Source organism: Thermobia domestica, chromosome 16, assembly GCF_964235325.1.
Source record: "Thermobia domestica chromosome 16, izTheDome1.hap1.1, whole genome shotgun sequence".
Taxonomy (NCBI): domain Eukaryota; kingdom Metazoa; phylum Arthropoda; class Insecta; order Zygentoma; family Lepismatidae; genus Thermobia; species Thermobia domestica.
This window is the reverse complement of record NC_137469.1, coordinates 117,567,455-117,582,785: the sequence shown is the minus strand read 5'-3', so window position 1 is coordinate 117,582,785 and position 15,331 is coordinate 117,567,455. Positions and strand designations below refer to the sequence as shown.

At 37.0% G+C, this 15,331-nt stretch overlaps 1 protein-coding gene across 1 annotated transcript in view; it reads left to right on the top strand.

Annotated features, from left to right (window-relative positions):
* LOC145673364 (uncharacterized) overlaps positions 1–15,331 on the top strand; it is a 779,808-nt gene that overhangs the window by 545,350 nt on the left and 219,127 nt on the right. Inside the window, exon 18 of the mRNA XM_081743004.1 lies at positions 5,508–5,690. Coding sequence (XP_081599130.1) covers positions 5,508–5,690 — 183 coding nt within the window. The remainder of the gene's footprint in view (positions 1–5,507; positions 5,691–15,331) is intronic.

Here is a 15,331-nt window from a genome sequence, read left to right as displayed (position 1 = left end):
TATTATTTTATTATATTTTTTTGGAAATATCTCCTTAGATGGATTGCTTTCTATTATCTCCACATACTAATAACTGAATTTTACCCATAAACATAAGGAAAATGAAATAATTGCGAAAAATCGTGAGTTACAGTATACGCGCAATTTTTTTTGCGCATGGGAGTACATGACTGGCGATAAGTCGTTTCGGTCCCTTCGCCGATTCGCCGCGACGAATCGAAAGACAGACCGAAAAGAAGTCATTGCTGCTACGTGGTGGTAACTGCAACACCCCTACTCTAGATGTCTGTTTCGACTCGACGAAACCCTAACGCCAGGGACACACAAGCGGCAATCTTTCGATGCGTCGCTATATCGACGATCGACATTTACCGGCAAGTGGGCCACTAGATATTGGCGACGTTAACGGCATGGGATCAAGTTTCATCTCACAAATGTGAGATATTCTATTTTTGGCATAAATTTTAACACCTCTCCTCTGATAGGATACGCATTTTAATAAAAATGGCGTGATAACAAGCCAGTCCGCTCATGGCACCCTAAAATGTTCTAGGAGGCTCTATCTTCATGGTTGCTATATATTATGTTTGGTATTTCTGTTTATATACATTTCGTGAGTCAGAGGGCGGCCCACTCTGCCCCCTTCGGGTGCCCACGAGTCAGAGGTATGTGAAAGTGTTAACTAATAAAAATCATTTCAAGCGGTTAAGCCATTTTTTGTTCTGATAGACGACGTGTTTTTCATTTATATCCTATGTAGATAGATACAGATTAATAGTATTATTACTGTATTATTATTTCTTTCATTTTTACCATATAATTTTCTCAACGTTTAAGTCCTTTAGGCTAAAGAAGACGGGTGATTCATGCAAATAAATTCTAGTTCAAGTAAAATTTTAATGGACCCTTAACAGGAATTGAACCCGCGACTATAATACCCAACAACGAACGCGCTAGATATTAAACCAAAACTGACTTACCGAACGTTCCTCAGTAACTGAGTTTTTAATCTTTTTACTCGGTTGTATAGTTTAGCAGTACCGCTTCAACAACAGAGGCACGAACACAGAACTATCACAGATAGTTAAAAACACAAGCTTCTCCCAGCGGGAATAGAACCCGGTACCCCATACTCCAAAGGCACACGTGCTAATCACTGAACTATCTGTGTAGGGCAAACAAAGGAGCAGAAATAAATATATATCGCACCTTCCAACGAAACGCAAACGTCCCAATGAAAGGAATATTAAAGGAAAAATGGAAAAACTTACAAGGAGAAGGCAGACTTTGGTAAGTGAACTTCTGAGCCATTTTTTGCGAGGTGGTAGTGCACATTTAAAAAGTTAACATTAGAAACTGGTAGGGTGCAATGGCCAAAAATAACCGAGAAAAACCGTCTTAAAGTCTTCTGCTCGCCGCATATATCGTAAGACGGTCAAACTTACCAAGTGACGGCGTGGCATAGTGAGAAGAACGTGAGTCTCAAGTACAAAGGGTCCCGTTCGAGTCGAATTTTTATTTTCGTTTTTTGCTTCAACCAATAAAATAACCATTTGTAACTATAAGTAAAATATTAATTCACCATATGTTTATAATGTATTAAACAATAGAAATTTTCAATTACTTGTAAAATATTCCAATGTTCCATGTTAACTAGCAAGAAAATTTAATTTATACAGTAAATATACTGATATTACGAGTTATATTATGGTTACGACAGTCATTATATAATAAATGTTCTTGACGCTTCTTGTTTACATCTGTTGTCAGTGTGCGAATTACAAAAGAGTTAGGGGGAAAGTCCCTTTGGCTAATACTGGATGTAGCCAGAACCAAAGACTTCCCCCTCATTTCCCTTGTAATTTGCACACTGTCAACAGATGCAGACACGAAGCTTCAAGAACATTTTTACACAACGACCGCGGTAACAATAATATGTACGAAAAGATTAAATTTTGTTCCTAGTTAACATGGAACATTGAAATATTTTACAAGTGATTGAAAATTTCTATTGTTTTAATACAGTACATTATAAACATATGGTGAATTAATATTTTACTTATAGTTACAAACGGTTACTTTATTGGTTGAAGCAAAAAATTAAAATAAAAGTTTGATTCGAATGGGAAACGTACCCGTGACCCTTTGCACTTGAGTCTCAGGTTCTTCTCACTCTGCCACGCCGTCACTTAATAAGTTTGCACGTCTCACGATATATACGGTGAGCAGAAAATTTTAAGACGGTTTTTCTCGGTTATTTTTGGCCATTGCGCCCTACCAGTTTGTAATATTAACTCTTTAAATGTGCCTACCACCTCGCAAAAATGGCCCAGAAGTTCACTTACCAAAGTCTGCCTTCTCCTTGTTATTGAGCTCTTGAAAGAGCTCGAAGGTCACCTGGGTATGAAGACAAATCTTTATTCAGGTATTAATATCTCGTAAAATCGCCCTTAGCTTCGATGACGCATCTTAATCTTCTTGGTAATGAGTTCACTAAACTAGCGACATATTGATGTCCCTGTGCTATTTCTTCCCACGCGTTAGAAACTAGCTCCCAAAGTTCGTCAGCTGTTCTTGGTGGGGGATTAGGCCAATTTTCGTGTAACTTCCGCCCATAGATTTTCCATTGGGTTCAAGTCAGATTCTCTTGGAACCCAGTCGACTAGCTCAACATTGGGTTCCTCTTGAAACCAGGTTTGAACTAGATGGGAATCATGTATTGAGTTATGATCTTGTTGAACTTCTACAATGCCGTCTTCAAATAAATTTCTCGCAGCGGGGAGCAAGCCATACTACACAATATCCAGATACTTCTGGCTGTTCAATCGGCCTTCTATACGATGTAATTCACCAACTGTATCCTTACACAGCCATCCCCAGCAGTGAATAGTAACATGCCCCATTCGATGCGTTCTGTGCATGTACTGTGGGTCTATACACAAGTCGAGGACCATCATTTGCTGAAGAGAATATCTTTTCGTCTGTGAAGATCACATGATCCCAGTTACGACCAATATTTGCCTCAGCAAATGCTAGTCGATCAACTTTATGACTATCCGTCAATTGCGTCTTACACGCGGCTCGATATGCGTGAAGCCCTTCATCTTTAAGGCGTTGCCGAGCGGTGAGGAAGGAGCCAGGAAAACGAGACGCTATCACTAACTGCCGGGATGACATGAAAGGATTGCGAAGGCTTACATCAACTAGGGCCCGATTTGTTGTGTGATTGAAAACCTTTGAAGGCCAATGCCAGGTTTTCTAGACACGTTACCTGTTTCTAAGTATTTCTTCCACCAAGTATATGCCGTAGAACAGGGAACACCGAGACGTTCGCTAGCTTGTCTCACACTCATACCACCGTATTCAACAAGAGCAGTAAGCTGATCGCGAACATTCTGACCACGATGAGCCATGACTAATGAATCAATTGCAGCTGTTTGGCTGTAGGTGATTTCGTTACTCGTAGGCTTAAGTGGAGAAACTCGTCTGCTGCGACACGGAATAGCTGCGTGATGTTTTCGTAGTTCAGCATCTTTCACCAAAAAAAGTGTTACAGAGTTGTGACACACACACACACACACACACACACACACACACACACACACACACACACACACACTCACACACACACTCACATTTTTAACTTCTATGTTAACGTTTTCATACATAAATCATGGAAATGGTGAGCTAGTAAATGTAACAGAGATTTGAAAAGTGACAGTTCGTCTGAATGTTTTTCCAAGCACTTCAAAGTAGAAATTTATATTTATAACAATGTTCCCATATATTTAAAAAAAGGAAGAAATAAAAACGAACTTTCCGCACGGAGGCTCGAACCGTCGCCCTTCGTTTCAGAAATTTCAATCAGTATTACTAAGCCCGCTTGGCTACAGAAGCACTTAGAAGGAAATGTGTTATAATATTGATAATTATATCGCTCCAAGCGCAGGTTGACACTTGAAGTTTTAAATACCCATTTTCGGTCTTTTTCAGTAATTTCTACTTAAGATATTGATTGTTTTTGCATATTGGAACTGTGCATGAAGTGTGCAATCAATATTAATCTCAGAAATAAGTAGTTTGATTTTGTTTTTACATTTTCACATCGCTCGGATGACAGTACGATTTGCAGCTAGTGTCTACATAAAGAACGGAGGGAAAATGCAATTCCATGTGTATAGATCTGCGGGAATTGTGACGGATCTAGGCTAACTTTTTCGGACTTAGTTTCTGAACGAGTTTCCAGCTTTTTGGGAACAGGTGTGTACCAGACATTGGTTGTCATCACATGACCACGTTCCCGACCTCCAGACCATCTCGAAAAGTTATGCTCTCTGTGTGGTAAAATTGGCTGCAAGTGGTGCATTACGGGCTTCTTCCACCTTGTCAGACCATCGCTGCTGACCTCTATTCTCAGCAGTTGCAAAGGATGCACCGCATATTGTGCCAGAAGGAGCCGGCATTAGTGAATTGCAATGATGTGTTGTTCCTATACGACGATGCCAATCCGCATGTGGCAAAAAGGACCTATGAGACTCTTCAGGGAATTGGCTGGGAGACATTGTGCTATACAGCATATTCAGCGGACTTTGCTCCAACAGATTACTACCAGTTTCACTCCCTCGAGAACCATTTCCGTGGGAGATACTTCGCAAATGAAGAAAACCTGCGGAACGCAAACGCGGACTTCTTTGCATCCACAACCACCGAGTTTTATGACCAGGGTATTGTGTAGCTGGAGGAATTGGACGGTGATGGAGATTACTTTGAAATCTAAAGGTACGTACCGTCCACTGTTTTGCTCTTTGTTTATCACTGTTCTAGAACAGCAATAACTTTCTTGGTTATCTTGTAATATGCAGTTTGTTTTATTAATACCGACTTACAGAAGAGTAATTTAACTAACATTAATTTTAGTGTTAAACTATCCCAAAAAGAAGAAAGAGAAATTTACTTTTAAATGGGATAAAAGTAGGGTAGTCTGTAGAACATTCTGAACGATAAGAGTGGTCCTCATTTTAAAAATTTTGAGGACCAATGCTGTAAGAGGTATTTTAATTTCTCCTAACGAAATTATAATATTATAACATACAATATTGTAGACGGGCAGGTGGGTGGCCTGGCATGGTATACTATACTTACGAATGCAATTATAAATGAACTTAGTGGTGAGCTCGTGAGGAAAGTCAAATTTATACAAATTAAATTTTCTATCGCTTCAGTCTGAGGAAAATATGAATCAAATATTCTAATTCTTGTATAAAAGATTTAATACATTAGCTAAGTTTTCTTCTCTCACTTTGAATCGATAAGTGTTTAATCTGTATCGGCGTGAATTCTCTTAAGATACGCCACTGAATTCAGAGAATTTATAACTTTGTATGCTTCATCATCAGTGAATTGTACACAAATTCTAACTAAAAATGGTATAAGGAAAGTATCTCACCCATAGCTCTGGATCTCCTTTTATGTATGGTATTTTAATAATTATCCTTCTTTTTTTCCAGATGTTTGCTCTCACTTAGAACATTTCATCCATTTGGACATTTCGTAATGGTGTGGGAAATTTGCCGATCTATTTTCGCCTCATTAAGTGCTATAATACATCCTTCTCTTTATTCATTTCGCTATGAGCATCCTGGTTTAAGATACTTTGCTCTGTTCTTAGATTGCACTGCATATGCTGATTTGTAAGTATCTAAATAGGTTAAGTTCGATCACTACGTATGCTGATTTGTAAGTATCTAAATAGGTTAAGTTCGATCAATGCGTATGCTGATTTGTAAGTATCTAAATAGGTTAAGTTCGATCAATGCGTATGCTGATTTGTAAGTATCTAAATAGGTTAAGTTCGATCAATGCGTATGCTGATTTGTAAGTATCTAAATAGGTTAAGTTCGATCACTACGTATGCTGATTTGTAAGTATCTAAATAGGTTAAGTTCGATCACTACGTATGCTGATTTGTAAGTATCTAAATAGGTTAAGTTCGATCAATGCGTATGCTGATTTGTAAGTATCTAAATAGGTTAAGTTCGATCAATACGTATGCTGATTTGTAAGTATCTAAATAGGTTAAGTTCGATCAAATACCTTATTGTAACCAGTGCTGCAATGGATCATGAACTTCGTAATCCTGGACCTGAAAGTAATTAGGACCGTGAGTCTCATTATCTTGTCTGACCGAGAAATCTCCGTAATCCGGATGGATCTTGTGTGATATGGAGACAACGATTCATTATCATAAAGTATGTGACAAAACAAACAGTACTGAAATTACATCGTTGACAGTTATGTATTTATTTATTTGTTGTACAGCATAATGAAACATAAGAAATGTTGTCAAATGGATGTCAAGTAAATGTTACTCGACACATTTAACAGGAATCGCACCTGTACATCATGCGTTTAAAATATTGATCATTACATCGCACACATTCTTCATAGCGGATGTTCGCATAGCGGTTCCAGCAACCCGTGTTCGATGAACATGTTAGTGAACACGGGTTGCTGGAACGATAAAACAAATGACCAAATTTTCTCTCTTAACTCCGGTGTAGTGGTAGAGGGTTATCTGTTCGGAGAATTGCTTCCTTCAGAGCATACCCCAAGTGTAGGCATCTGGAGTCGTGAGGTCCGGGGAGTGGGAAGGATCTGGAAAATCTGTTTCACGGGAAATCAAGCGATGTCCAAACTTTCGTGGGCAGAAGGATAGGTGACTCATTTGCCGTGTGGGCAGTTGCTCTGTCTTGCTGCATCCATGGTTGTTGTAATGACAGATTTTTGGTGCGGCAAAAGCTGCGCAAATCATGGAAGGATAGGTCAACAATCAACTGTTGATTGATGTAGCGATCAAGGCTCACATGACTTTCACCACTGAATCTTATGTTGCTGATGAAATCTTTCTCTTCATATGCCATAATTATACTCCGGAGCAATACAGAAACATGCGCGCTCACCTCCTGCAGTAAGATGCTGCCTCACACCGTATGAGCGAAATAGTCCTTGATAATAAACACCTTCTCCTCTGTTGTAAGCAACATTATCTTCGCGCCAACTTCACACTACGCTAATCCATACACAACTAGCACACATGTAGGGCTCACAACTCATACCACATTGCACCTGTGTGCCATCCGTATTCGAATTTCAGTTCTGTTTGTTTTGCGCATATTGCACACAGGAAGAGTGTGTACGAGGCTGTTAATACATTTCTAATAAGCATGACTCCCTTGTCTCTTTCTAACTAAATCTTTAAGTTTCTTTCTCTCTTGTTAATCATCATCATACATACGAAGAGCGTGTGAAGCTGCTAATGTATTTCTAACAAACGTGACTTCTTTGGCTCTTTTCTCATTAAATCTTTAATTTTCTTTTTCCTTTATGTGGCAAAGTGATATACACTGGAAGATAACTGTAAGGTCTATCAAAGTATATGAGTGTGAAAATCACAGCAATGAAAAAATACATGTTTTCATAAAGGATGTCAAAGTATAACCGAGCGACTCTGCTACACTTGTTTATTATAATATAAGTACTGTCCCTGAGCCGAAACAACACCTTCTTAAACTCTTCCGTATAGTCTGTGTTCATAACCATTGCGTTATTTTTTTATAGTACGGGAAGATAATTGAATATTAAAGTTGTATTCAAATATTCAGTACATGAGACCTTGAGTAGCAAAGATCACGTTGAGAATTGAACATGTGAGTTTTCGAGCTCGAGCAATTGAAATTAGTATTTCACCCCAAAATTCTGTAGTAACACTGAAGAGCTGACATTATACTACTTCTTGGTCACTGGGACAGGCCTGATCTGAGAAACTAAATCCACCTGGACAAAAGTCCTGGATGCAAGTGACCCAGAGAAGCTAATGTGTTTCTGATTCGACGTCAAACTGTAACTGTACGTCTGATATCGTCGTAGAATTAGCCAATAGACGTATTCTAAAAATTGTGAGTTTTAGTTAATACTTGTGCCGTATATGTTTGTACAAGTTTTGTCAATTGCCGTAAGCATCAAAGGCGACGGAGACTTCATTCCTCAGATATTGAATCGATCGACAGGCTGAGATATCGTCGTTGGAATAAGTAATAGGCGTATTTAAAAAATTTTTATTGATTGCTGCAAGAATCTGTAAGTATTATAGGAGACGTAGACTTCATTCCTCAGGTATAGATTTGATCAGCAGGCGGAGATATCGTCGTTGGAATAACTATTAGGCGTATTTAAAAAAATATCTATCGATTGCTATAAGTATTATAGCCGACGTAGGCATCATTCCTCAGATATCGAGTTGATGAGTAGGCGAGCCTCAAGGCGAAAGCAGATTTGTTGCATCACCAAAAGGCATAAGTTGAGATAATGACAATACGCCTTTTGGTTATTCCAGCGATGAGATAGCCTTGCTCCTGAAAGAGTCACTATACTCATATCAAGGGAAATCAAGTGACCCAGGTTAATAGTGACCTGTTTCATCACTGGTTACAAGCATATGTTAACTTTCTATTGTATATATAACATTTCTATCAAAATATTAATTTTGATTGTACAAAACAGTAGCATAGATGTGATGGATAATAAGAGGTATCTTAGCTTTAGCAACTTTAATTTTTATATTGGATTTTAAATTCTGGTAAGTCAGTGAAGAAAAATACGTTTCTCTATGCTGAATAAGATCATCATTTTCATAAACATTCATTTTAGACTTTGTGTGTAATATAATTTTCTGAGTTTCAAGAATGAATTTAGTCATAGAAAACTATCCACTTTTCACAATTATAAATTAAATAATCAATTACAAAAGAACGTGGTAAGTTTCTGTGAATAGTGAGCGACTATGTATGGTCTGTATGGGAAAGTTGCTATCTTGGCCTGGTCATTGCCATAACAATAGGTGGTGCAAGCGATCGAGCCCGTTAATTACTCTTTAGGCTACTGAATACTTATATTTTATTATCCATTTCTTATGTGCGGCAGAAAGTAATTGTCAATTTTAAAATTGCCAGCAATTTAGTAATATTTTTTTTCGTTTTTGGGGCCTCCAAGCCTAGACGCCTCGCTGAACCCGTCTATTGTTCAGTACTGAATATTTATATTGTTATTCATTTCTTACGTGTGGGAAAAATCATTGTCAATGCTAAAATTGGCAGCGTTATTAGTAATATATTTTTTGTCTTAAGTCTGGTGGGAAGCTGTATTTCTCGAGTAAAATCGTTGTTATTGCAAAAATAACGTAAACTAACGATAAACTAACGATGTGATAGAAAAAAGTTTAGAAATTCATTTGCAGGTGGGGAACCGTGAAGTTGGCCTGTCTATTTATTTCTCGAATAAAATCGTTATTTGTGCGTAATTAACGATAGTTTTAGTAAAATTAACTTAAACTAATGATGTGAGATGGAAATTTATGATAATTCTTTATGGACGGGCTAACTTTACATTTGACGGAAACCTTTATTTCACGAATAAAATCGTTATTATTGCAAAAGAAACGTTAATTTTAGCAAAACTAACGTAAACAAACGATATGAGTTGGAAGTTTATGAGGATTCAATATGGGCGCGCTAATTTACAGTTGGCGGAAAACTTTATTTCTAGAATAAAATCGTTATTTTTGCGAAACTAACGATAGTTTTAGAAACCTAACGTAAACTAACGATAAACTAACAATATGATGTGAAAAAAGTTTGAAAATCGTTTGTGGGCGAGGAACCGTGAAGTTGGGCTGCCCATTTATTTATTTATTTATTTATTTATTTATTTTTTGCATAAAAATTATTTTTCGAAACTAACGATAATTTAAGCAAAACTAACGTAAACTAACGATGTAGATAAGAAAAAGAAAAATTCTTTAGGTGGGCGGGACAACACAGACGTAAGCCTAGGGATCCACTGAACCCACTTACTCAGTATTGAATAGGTACTTGCATTCTGTTATTCGTTTCTTATGTGTGAGAAATAATCATTGTGAGATTCTAGATTACTAGGAATTTTGCTAACATTCTTTTCTGTTTTGGGGGCCTCCAAGCCCAGTGGCCCCTGATAACCCGTTTACTACTGAACATTTATATTCTGTTATTTATTTTCTACGTAGAGAACTATGAACATCTCGTTCGTGAAAATTTACTCAGCAACCAAATCGACACAACGGTGCAAAGAGCAGAGATATAATGGTGCATCAGTAATGAGCGGAGTTTATATGGTAGTGGTTTATAAGCTAGAATTAGTTATATTACTCCAAACGCTCCGTATGTTCATTGCTGTTTGCATAATCTGAATCTTGTTACAGCCGATGCTGCAAAAGTCTTCACATAATGTTTCCAATTTTTTTGATGTACTTCAAGATATTTCCCTTTTTTAGTTCTAGTGCTCCTCAGACCCGTAGCAAGGCCAAATATCTAGGGGGGCCCAATCCAACCATATTATAGTTCATCACCAATATTATAGTTCATTTGCAAGCCTGTCGTGAAAATTTTAGGGAGCCACTAAAAATTTAGCTGGCCCACCCCTAGACCCCTCTGGATAAAGGCCTGGTGCTCCCAGATGGTCACTTTTAGCTTTTGGTGATGAAATGGCTTCAAAATTAAAGAAGAAAATACTGAAAAAACAATGTATAACTAGTCTGAAAACAAAACCTGTTAGCTGCATGAAAGAGAAAATTGCTGATGTTCAAAAGTACCTTACCGCGATGTGTTTGACAAAGTACCTTACCGCGATTTGTCTGACAAGTTAAAAACCAAAGGAGTTGAGAACAGCTGAGGCATTAAAGAAGATAGACATTTGAATTTGTGTTGATGCTAGTCATTTGGGAAAAGATACATTTGGGAATATCCATGTATGTAACTTCCAAAAGTTCGTAGTCTTCTAATATTGCTCTGCATATAGCAGAGAGAAATCTGAAGAAATCACTTCAACAAACGAAAGATCTGCGGGGAAAGTATGACGAGCTTGTAAAATTCACAAAAGACCTGTGCTCGAAATTGAGTATTTCAGAAATATTTCAAGAGAAACGCAAAATGTTTGCAAAGAAATATTTTGATGAACTGGCTACAGATAGTAGACTAGATGTATCGGAAGATATATTTTGTGTCACTATATTTTATCCTATTCTGGATTGTATTGTGTCACAACAGCACTTGTTTCCACGGAATGACTGAAGTGCTCAATAGCTTTTCTTTTCTCACTCCAGTCATTGTTGTCTGCATCTGAGGAAGACGTTCACAAATTTGGATATGACTTTACTACAAAGTACAGTAGTAATGTAAACTAAGATTTTCCACGGCAAACACTGGCGCGGGGCGTTCTGAAATTATAATAGGGCTGAAATAGGTAACCTTTGAAAATAGCTTTATTCTTAGTGGAAAATGGGTATTCTACACCTTTTCCTGTTGTGCTTACCGCATGTGTAATTTTTCTAACAAATTCAGTAAGTGTCAACGGCGCCGGCTTTCCAGAATTTATGTGGGTGCATATCAATGGCGGGTCGTGTTATATGTTTCCAGGGGACTGTCAATATTTTTTGATTGATTTCCTTTTAGTTAAAATATTTTATGAACATTGTCAGGAAGGGCTGTGCTATGATGAAGTATAATATACCGGTACTATAAGGGTAGGTTAAGTTACTGTAATGATTATTCTCATCATATGTAATCGTAATATTAAGTGTATACTTTAAACAACCTACATGATGCACAATTATTGCAAAGGGAAATTATATTATCAACAAGTTACTAAAAAAAAATGCCACATTGATACAAATTAAAATAAAAAATCTTCATAATTTTAATTGTATTGCAGAAATAACTTGCAAGGATTTCGTTGTGAACATAAATTGCAAAATGACTAACTTAAGTGTGTTGCTTGGTTCCCTTTGCACAAACACGTATGAAACAAACAATTATGTTTTAGAGGTTAGATATTTTAACTTCCATCTCAATGTTTTAATATTGCTTATTATTTTTTGATAATGGTAAGTCAGAAATATTTTATTTAGTTTCTATCAAACTAAAAATCTTGTGGGTGCACCGCATCTACAAGATTATTTATGTGGGTGCTGGTGCCCCGGTCGGCGCTCTTGGTAAGTGTGACTTCTGCTGAAGGCTTGTTCTCGAAATTAAAGCTCATAAAGAACTACTTGAGAAGTAATACCTCACAACAAAGGTTAATAAATGCTACTATATTGCACGTAGAACGAAAAAAAACTTTAAGACTAAATATAGACAAGATTGTTTTAGATTAGTAGAAAAAGGTTTAAATTTTTGTTGTGTTTTAGGTCACCTTGCATGTTTCAATATTTGAAGCCATTACGATAAGTTTATTTTGAAACTGTTTCAGCAATTGTGCAACATCCCTGATATTCCCTTTTTATTTCTTAATCATGATGTTCTTCTGTAAATAGCATGTGTAAACATCATTTCTTATGATTTTGTTTTCTCTTTTCAAAATGTATGTGATTAATACTTTTTAATTTTGACTAATATTCAAAAGACGATGGATACGATACTGTGCTTTTGAAAAGCTCTGTAAAATTATCGTAAATTGTGAAATGCTGTAGTATGTAAATATACCCTTTCTATCTTATGTTATTCCATTATTTAAGATTACTTTGGAACAGGGTTTCTCAACCTGGAGGTCGTGAGAGGGTTTCATGGGGTCGCGAAAATCAGCGGAAGAGATAAATGTAGTTAGAATCTAATACCGAAAAATATTATAAAACATTACTTTGAATTTTATTCTGATAGGCATATTTTTATTTTTATACACACTCTTAAGAACAACAAAAAATGGGTGTACTAAACATTTTCAACTGGTGCATAGTAGTTTAAAATCAATTTAAATGAAAGAGGATCGGATTTGGTATTTGTAATATGTATGAACTGACCAAATTTGGTTCTAGTCCATTCGCTGTTAGAGAAGTTATTGTATCCACTATATAGAAGAAATTGATTCTACTATTATAGAAATAGATAGATATCGTGAGATCTCCGCAATAAGTATATTAAAAGTCCCACACAAGCTTATTTCAAACTAGAAAAGTAGATCGATGGCAAAATGTGATAAAATGGAGATCGTCATAGGAATTATATTGAGAACCACTGCTTTGGAGGAAAGTATTTCTGTGTATGTGTGTGTGTGTAATATTGTTTGCAGCTTTTCTTATTATATTGAAAAATACATTCGCTTGTGGGGGGAGGGGGGCGAAATATCCTCTTGCACCGGGGCCCCGAAGAATTTTGTTACGGCACTGGGCCTAGTTCCTCGAATGGATCACTATATACAAGTTATGTATAAAACTTTCCTGAGTACACATGCTTTAGAGTGGGCTTCGAGTTTAAATGGAACTGCGAAAACACTTTGAACGGAACAAACAAATGTAATACAATGTAACTCAAAAGTGTAGTTTTAACCACAAGTATGTGTAGCGAAATAACTTCCGGTTGTACACTAAGTTAGGTCTAGTAAATTTGGTAAGGAAGCGTAATACCAGTCCTATTAATTAGTCATTTTGTGACGATGCATGGATCCAATATACCCATTAGCACAAATTCTTCGGGATGAGAAATGCATTCCACAGGATACGGAAAAGCACAGCAGTTACGACGTGTTACTGGGCCTCTACAATTCAATTATTATTCAAATATTATAGTGCGCCACAGATGACAAGATCGATGGAAAATATGCGAACTAAAAACAGTGTTGCAAATTTATGAACTCTAGTAGTTACTGTTCTTGTAAGTACTATATTGTGCTATTACGGTAATGCAGAAAGAAAAAATGTTTAATTTTCTTGTGTTCATGTTAATCCCTTCCCCTTCATTGTCGAGTCGTACTCGACAAATATATAATTTTCTTTGTCGCCTGAACAATGAGGAGGTCTATATGTAATGAATTGGCTGTAATTTGAACATTTTATGTTGGTTCACAGCTATCAGAAACGATACGAGTAGGCACAATAAAGTTTAGTTGTGGCAAACTGTAGCTTTTGGCCTATTAACATGAATTCTGTCATATACAGAATACAAAGGATTATGGCCGGTCACGATTAACGGTAGTTTATAATGGCAGGAGAAATTTAACGTATGACTCTGCCTTTCTTCCTGCTGGTGCGTATCTACGTCTATAGGGGAGACCGGGGCTTTTTATCAACAGGGGCTGGTTGACAAACTGTATATAACTCCTCCAGTAATTACCATAATGCGCTGTTACTGCTATCATAAAGGAACGACTTATGGATGATGCTGCCACTTTCATAACGCCGTTGTAATTTACGGATAATGGCGTCTATTAGATAAAAAGTGTTTTAGCCATTCTGAAGTATTTTTGCCATTCTGAAGTTCTCCGTTACAACATTAAAGAGTCGTCACTTCTCGGAATACAGAGGTAAGTAATATAGCATTACTTAGATCTGAACTTTGTTTTCATGAATATTCAAACAATAAAACGTAAATGCCAAACAATTGCTGAATAATTACGACTTTGTTGCACAACATGTGTTTGGGATTAGTTCGCGTATAGCGTTTGGGGCTGGTTGGCAAGTGCGCCAACCAACCCCGTATGGAATTTTATGTTGTTTTACTTTTATTATTACATTGTTTCTTTTATTGTTATGTTGTTTACAGTTCTATCAATCTTTAACTTCCACGTTATAGAATTAGAAGGAGAAAGTAAGGATGAGCCTCTAACACCAACAGAAGGTGCTGAGCCTCCAGCACTACCAACAGAAGCTGCTGTACCTTCAATATCAACAACTGGACAAGCCACAACACCAACATCAAGAAACAACCATAATGAATCAAAGCTATCTCCAGAAGAGGTCCGTCCATTTCCGAAAGCTGGCACCAGGAAAGAAGCTCGTGATGATTCCAGAAAGAGAACATCAGCTTTCTTAACTGACCCGCATGTAAAGGATGACCTCGCTGAGAAAGCAGCAAAGTCAAGGCAAACGAAAGATACTGCTTCTTCCACTGAAGCAAAGAATAATATTTTTGGAAAGAAAAAGAAACAGAGGAATGGAAGAAAGACAACCAGAAAGAACAAAGAAAAAAGAAGAAACTGATGTAGATTTCTGCATTGTGTGCTTGGATGCATACACTAACAGCCGTCCAGGCGAGAATTGGATCCAGTGTGTCTTGAAGAGCATGGGCACATGTAGAGTGCACTAATGATTCTCCATATGAAGAATTAGCCTACATCAAATCCTATTAAAACTGATGTGATTTGATGGTCTTGTAGCTTTCGATGTCATGACAATCAAACTAGAATGAAAGGAAGAAGTTTTCATATATCATAACGCTGATTCTTTTAAATGTTCTGAATAAAAGCCATTTCA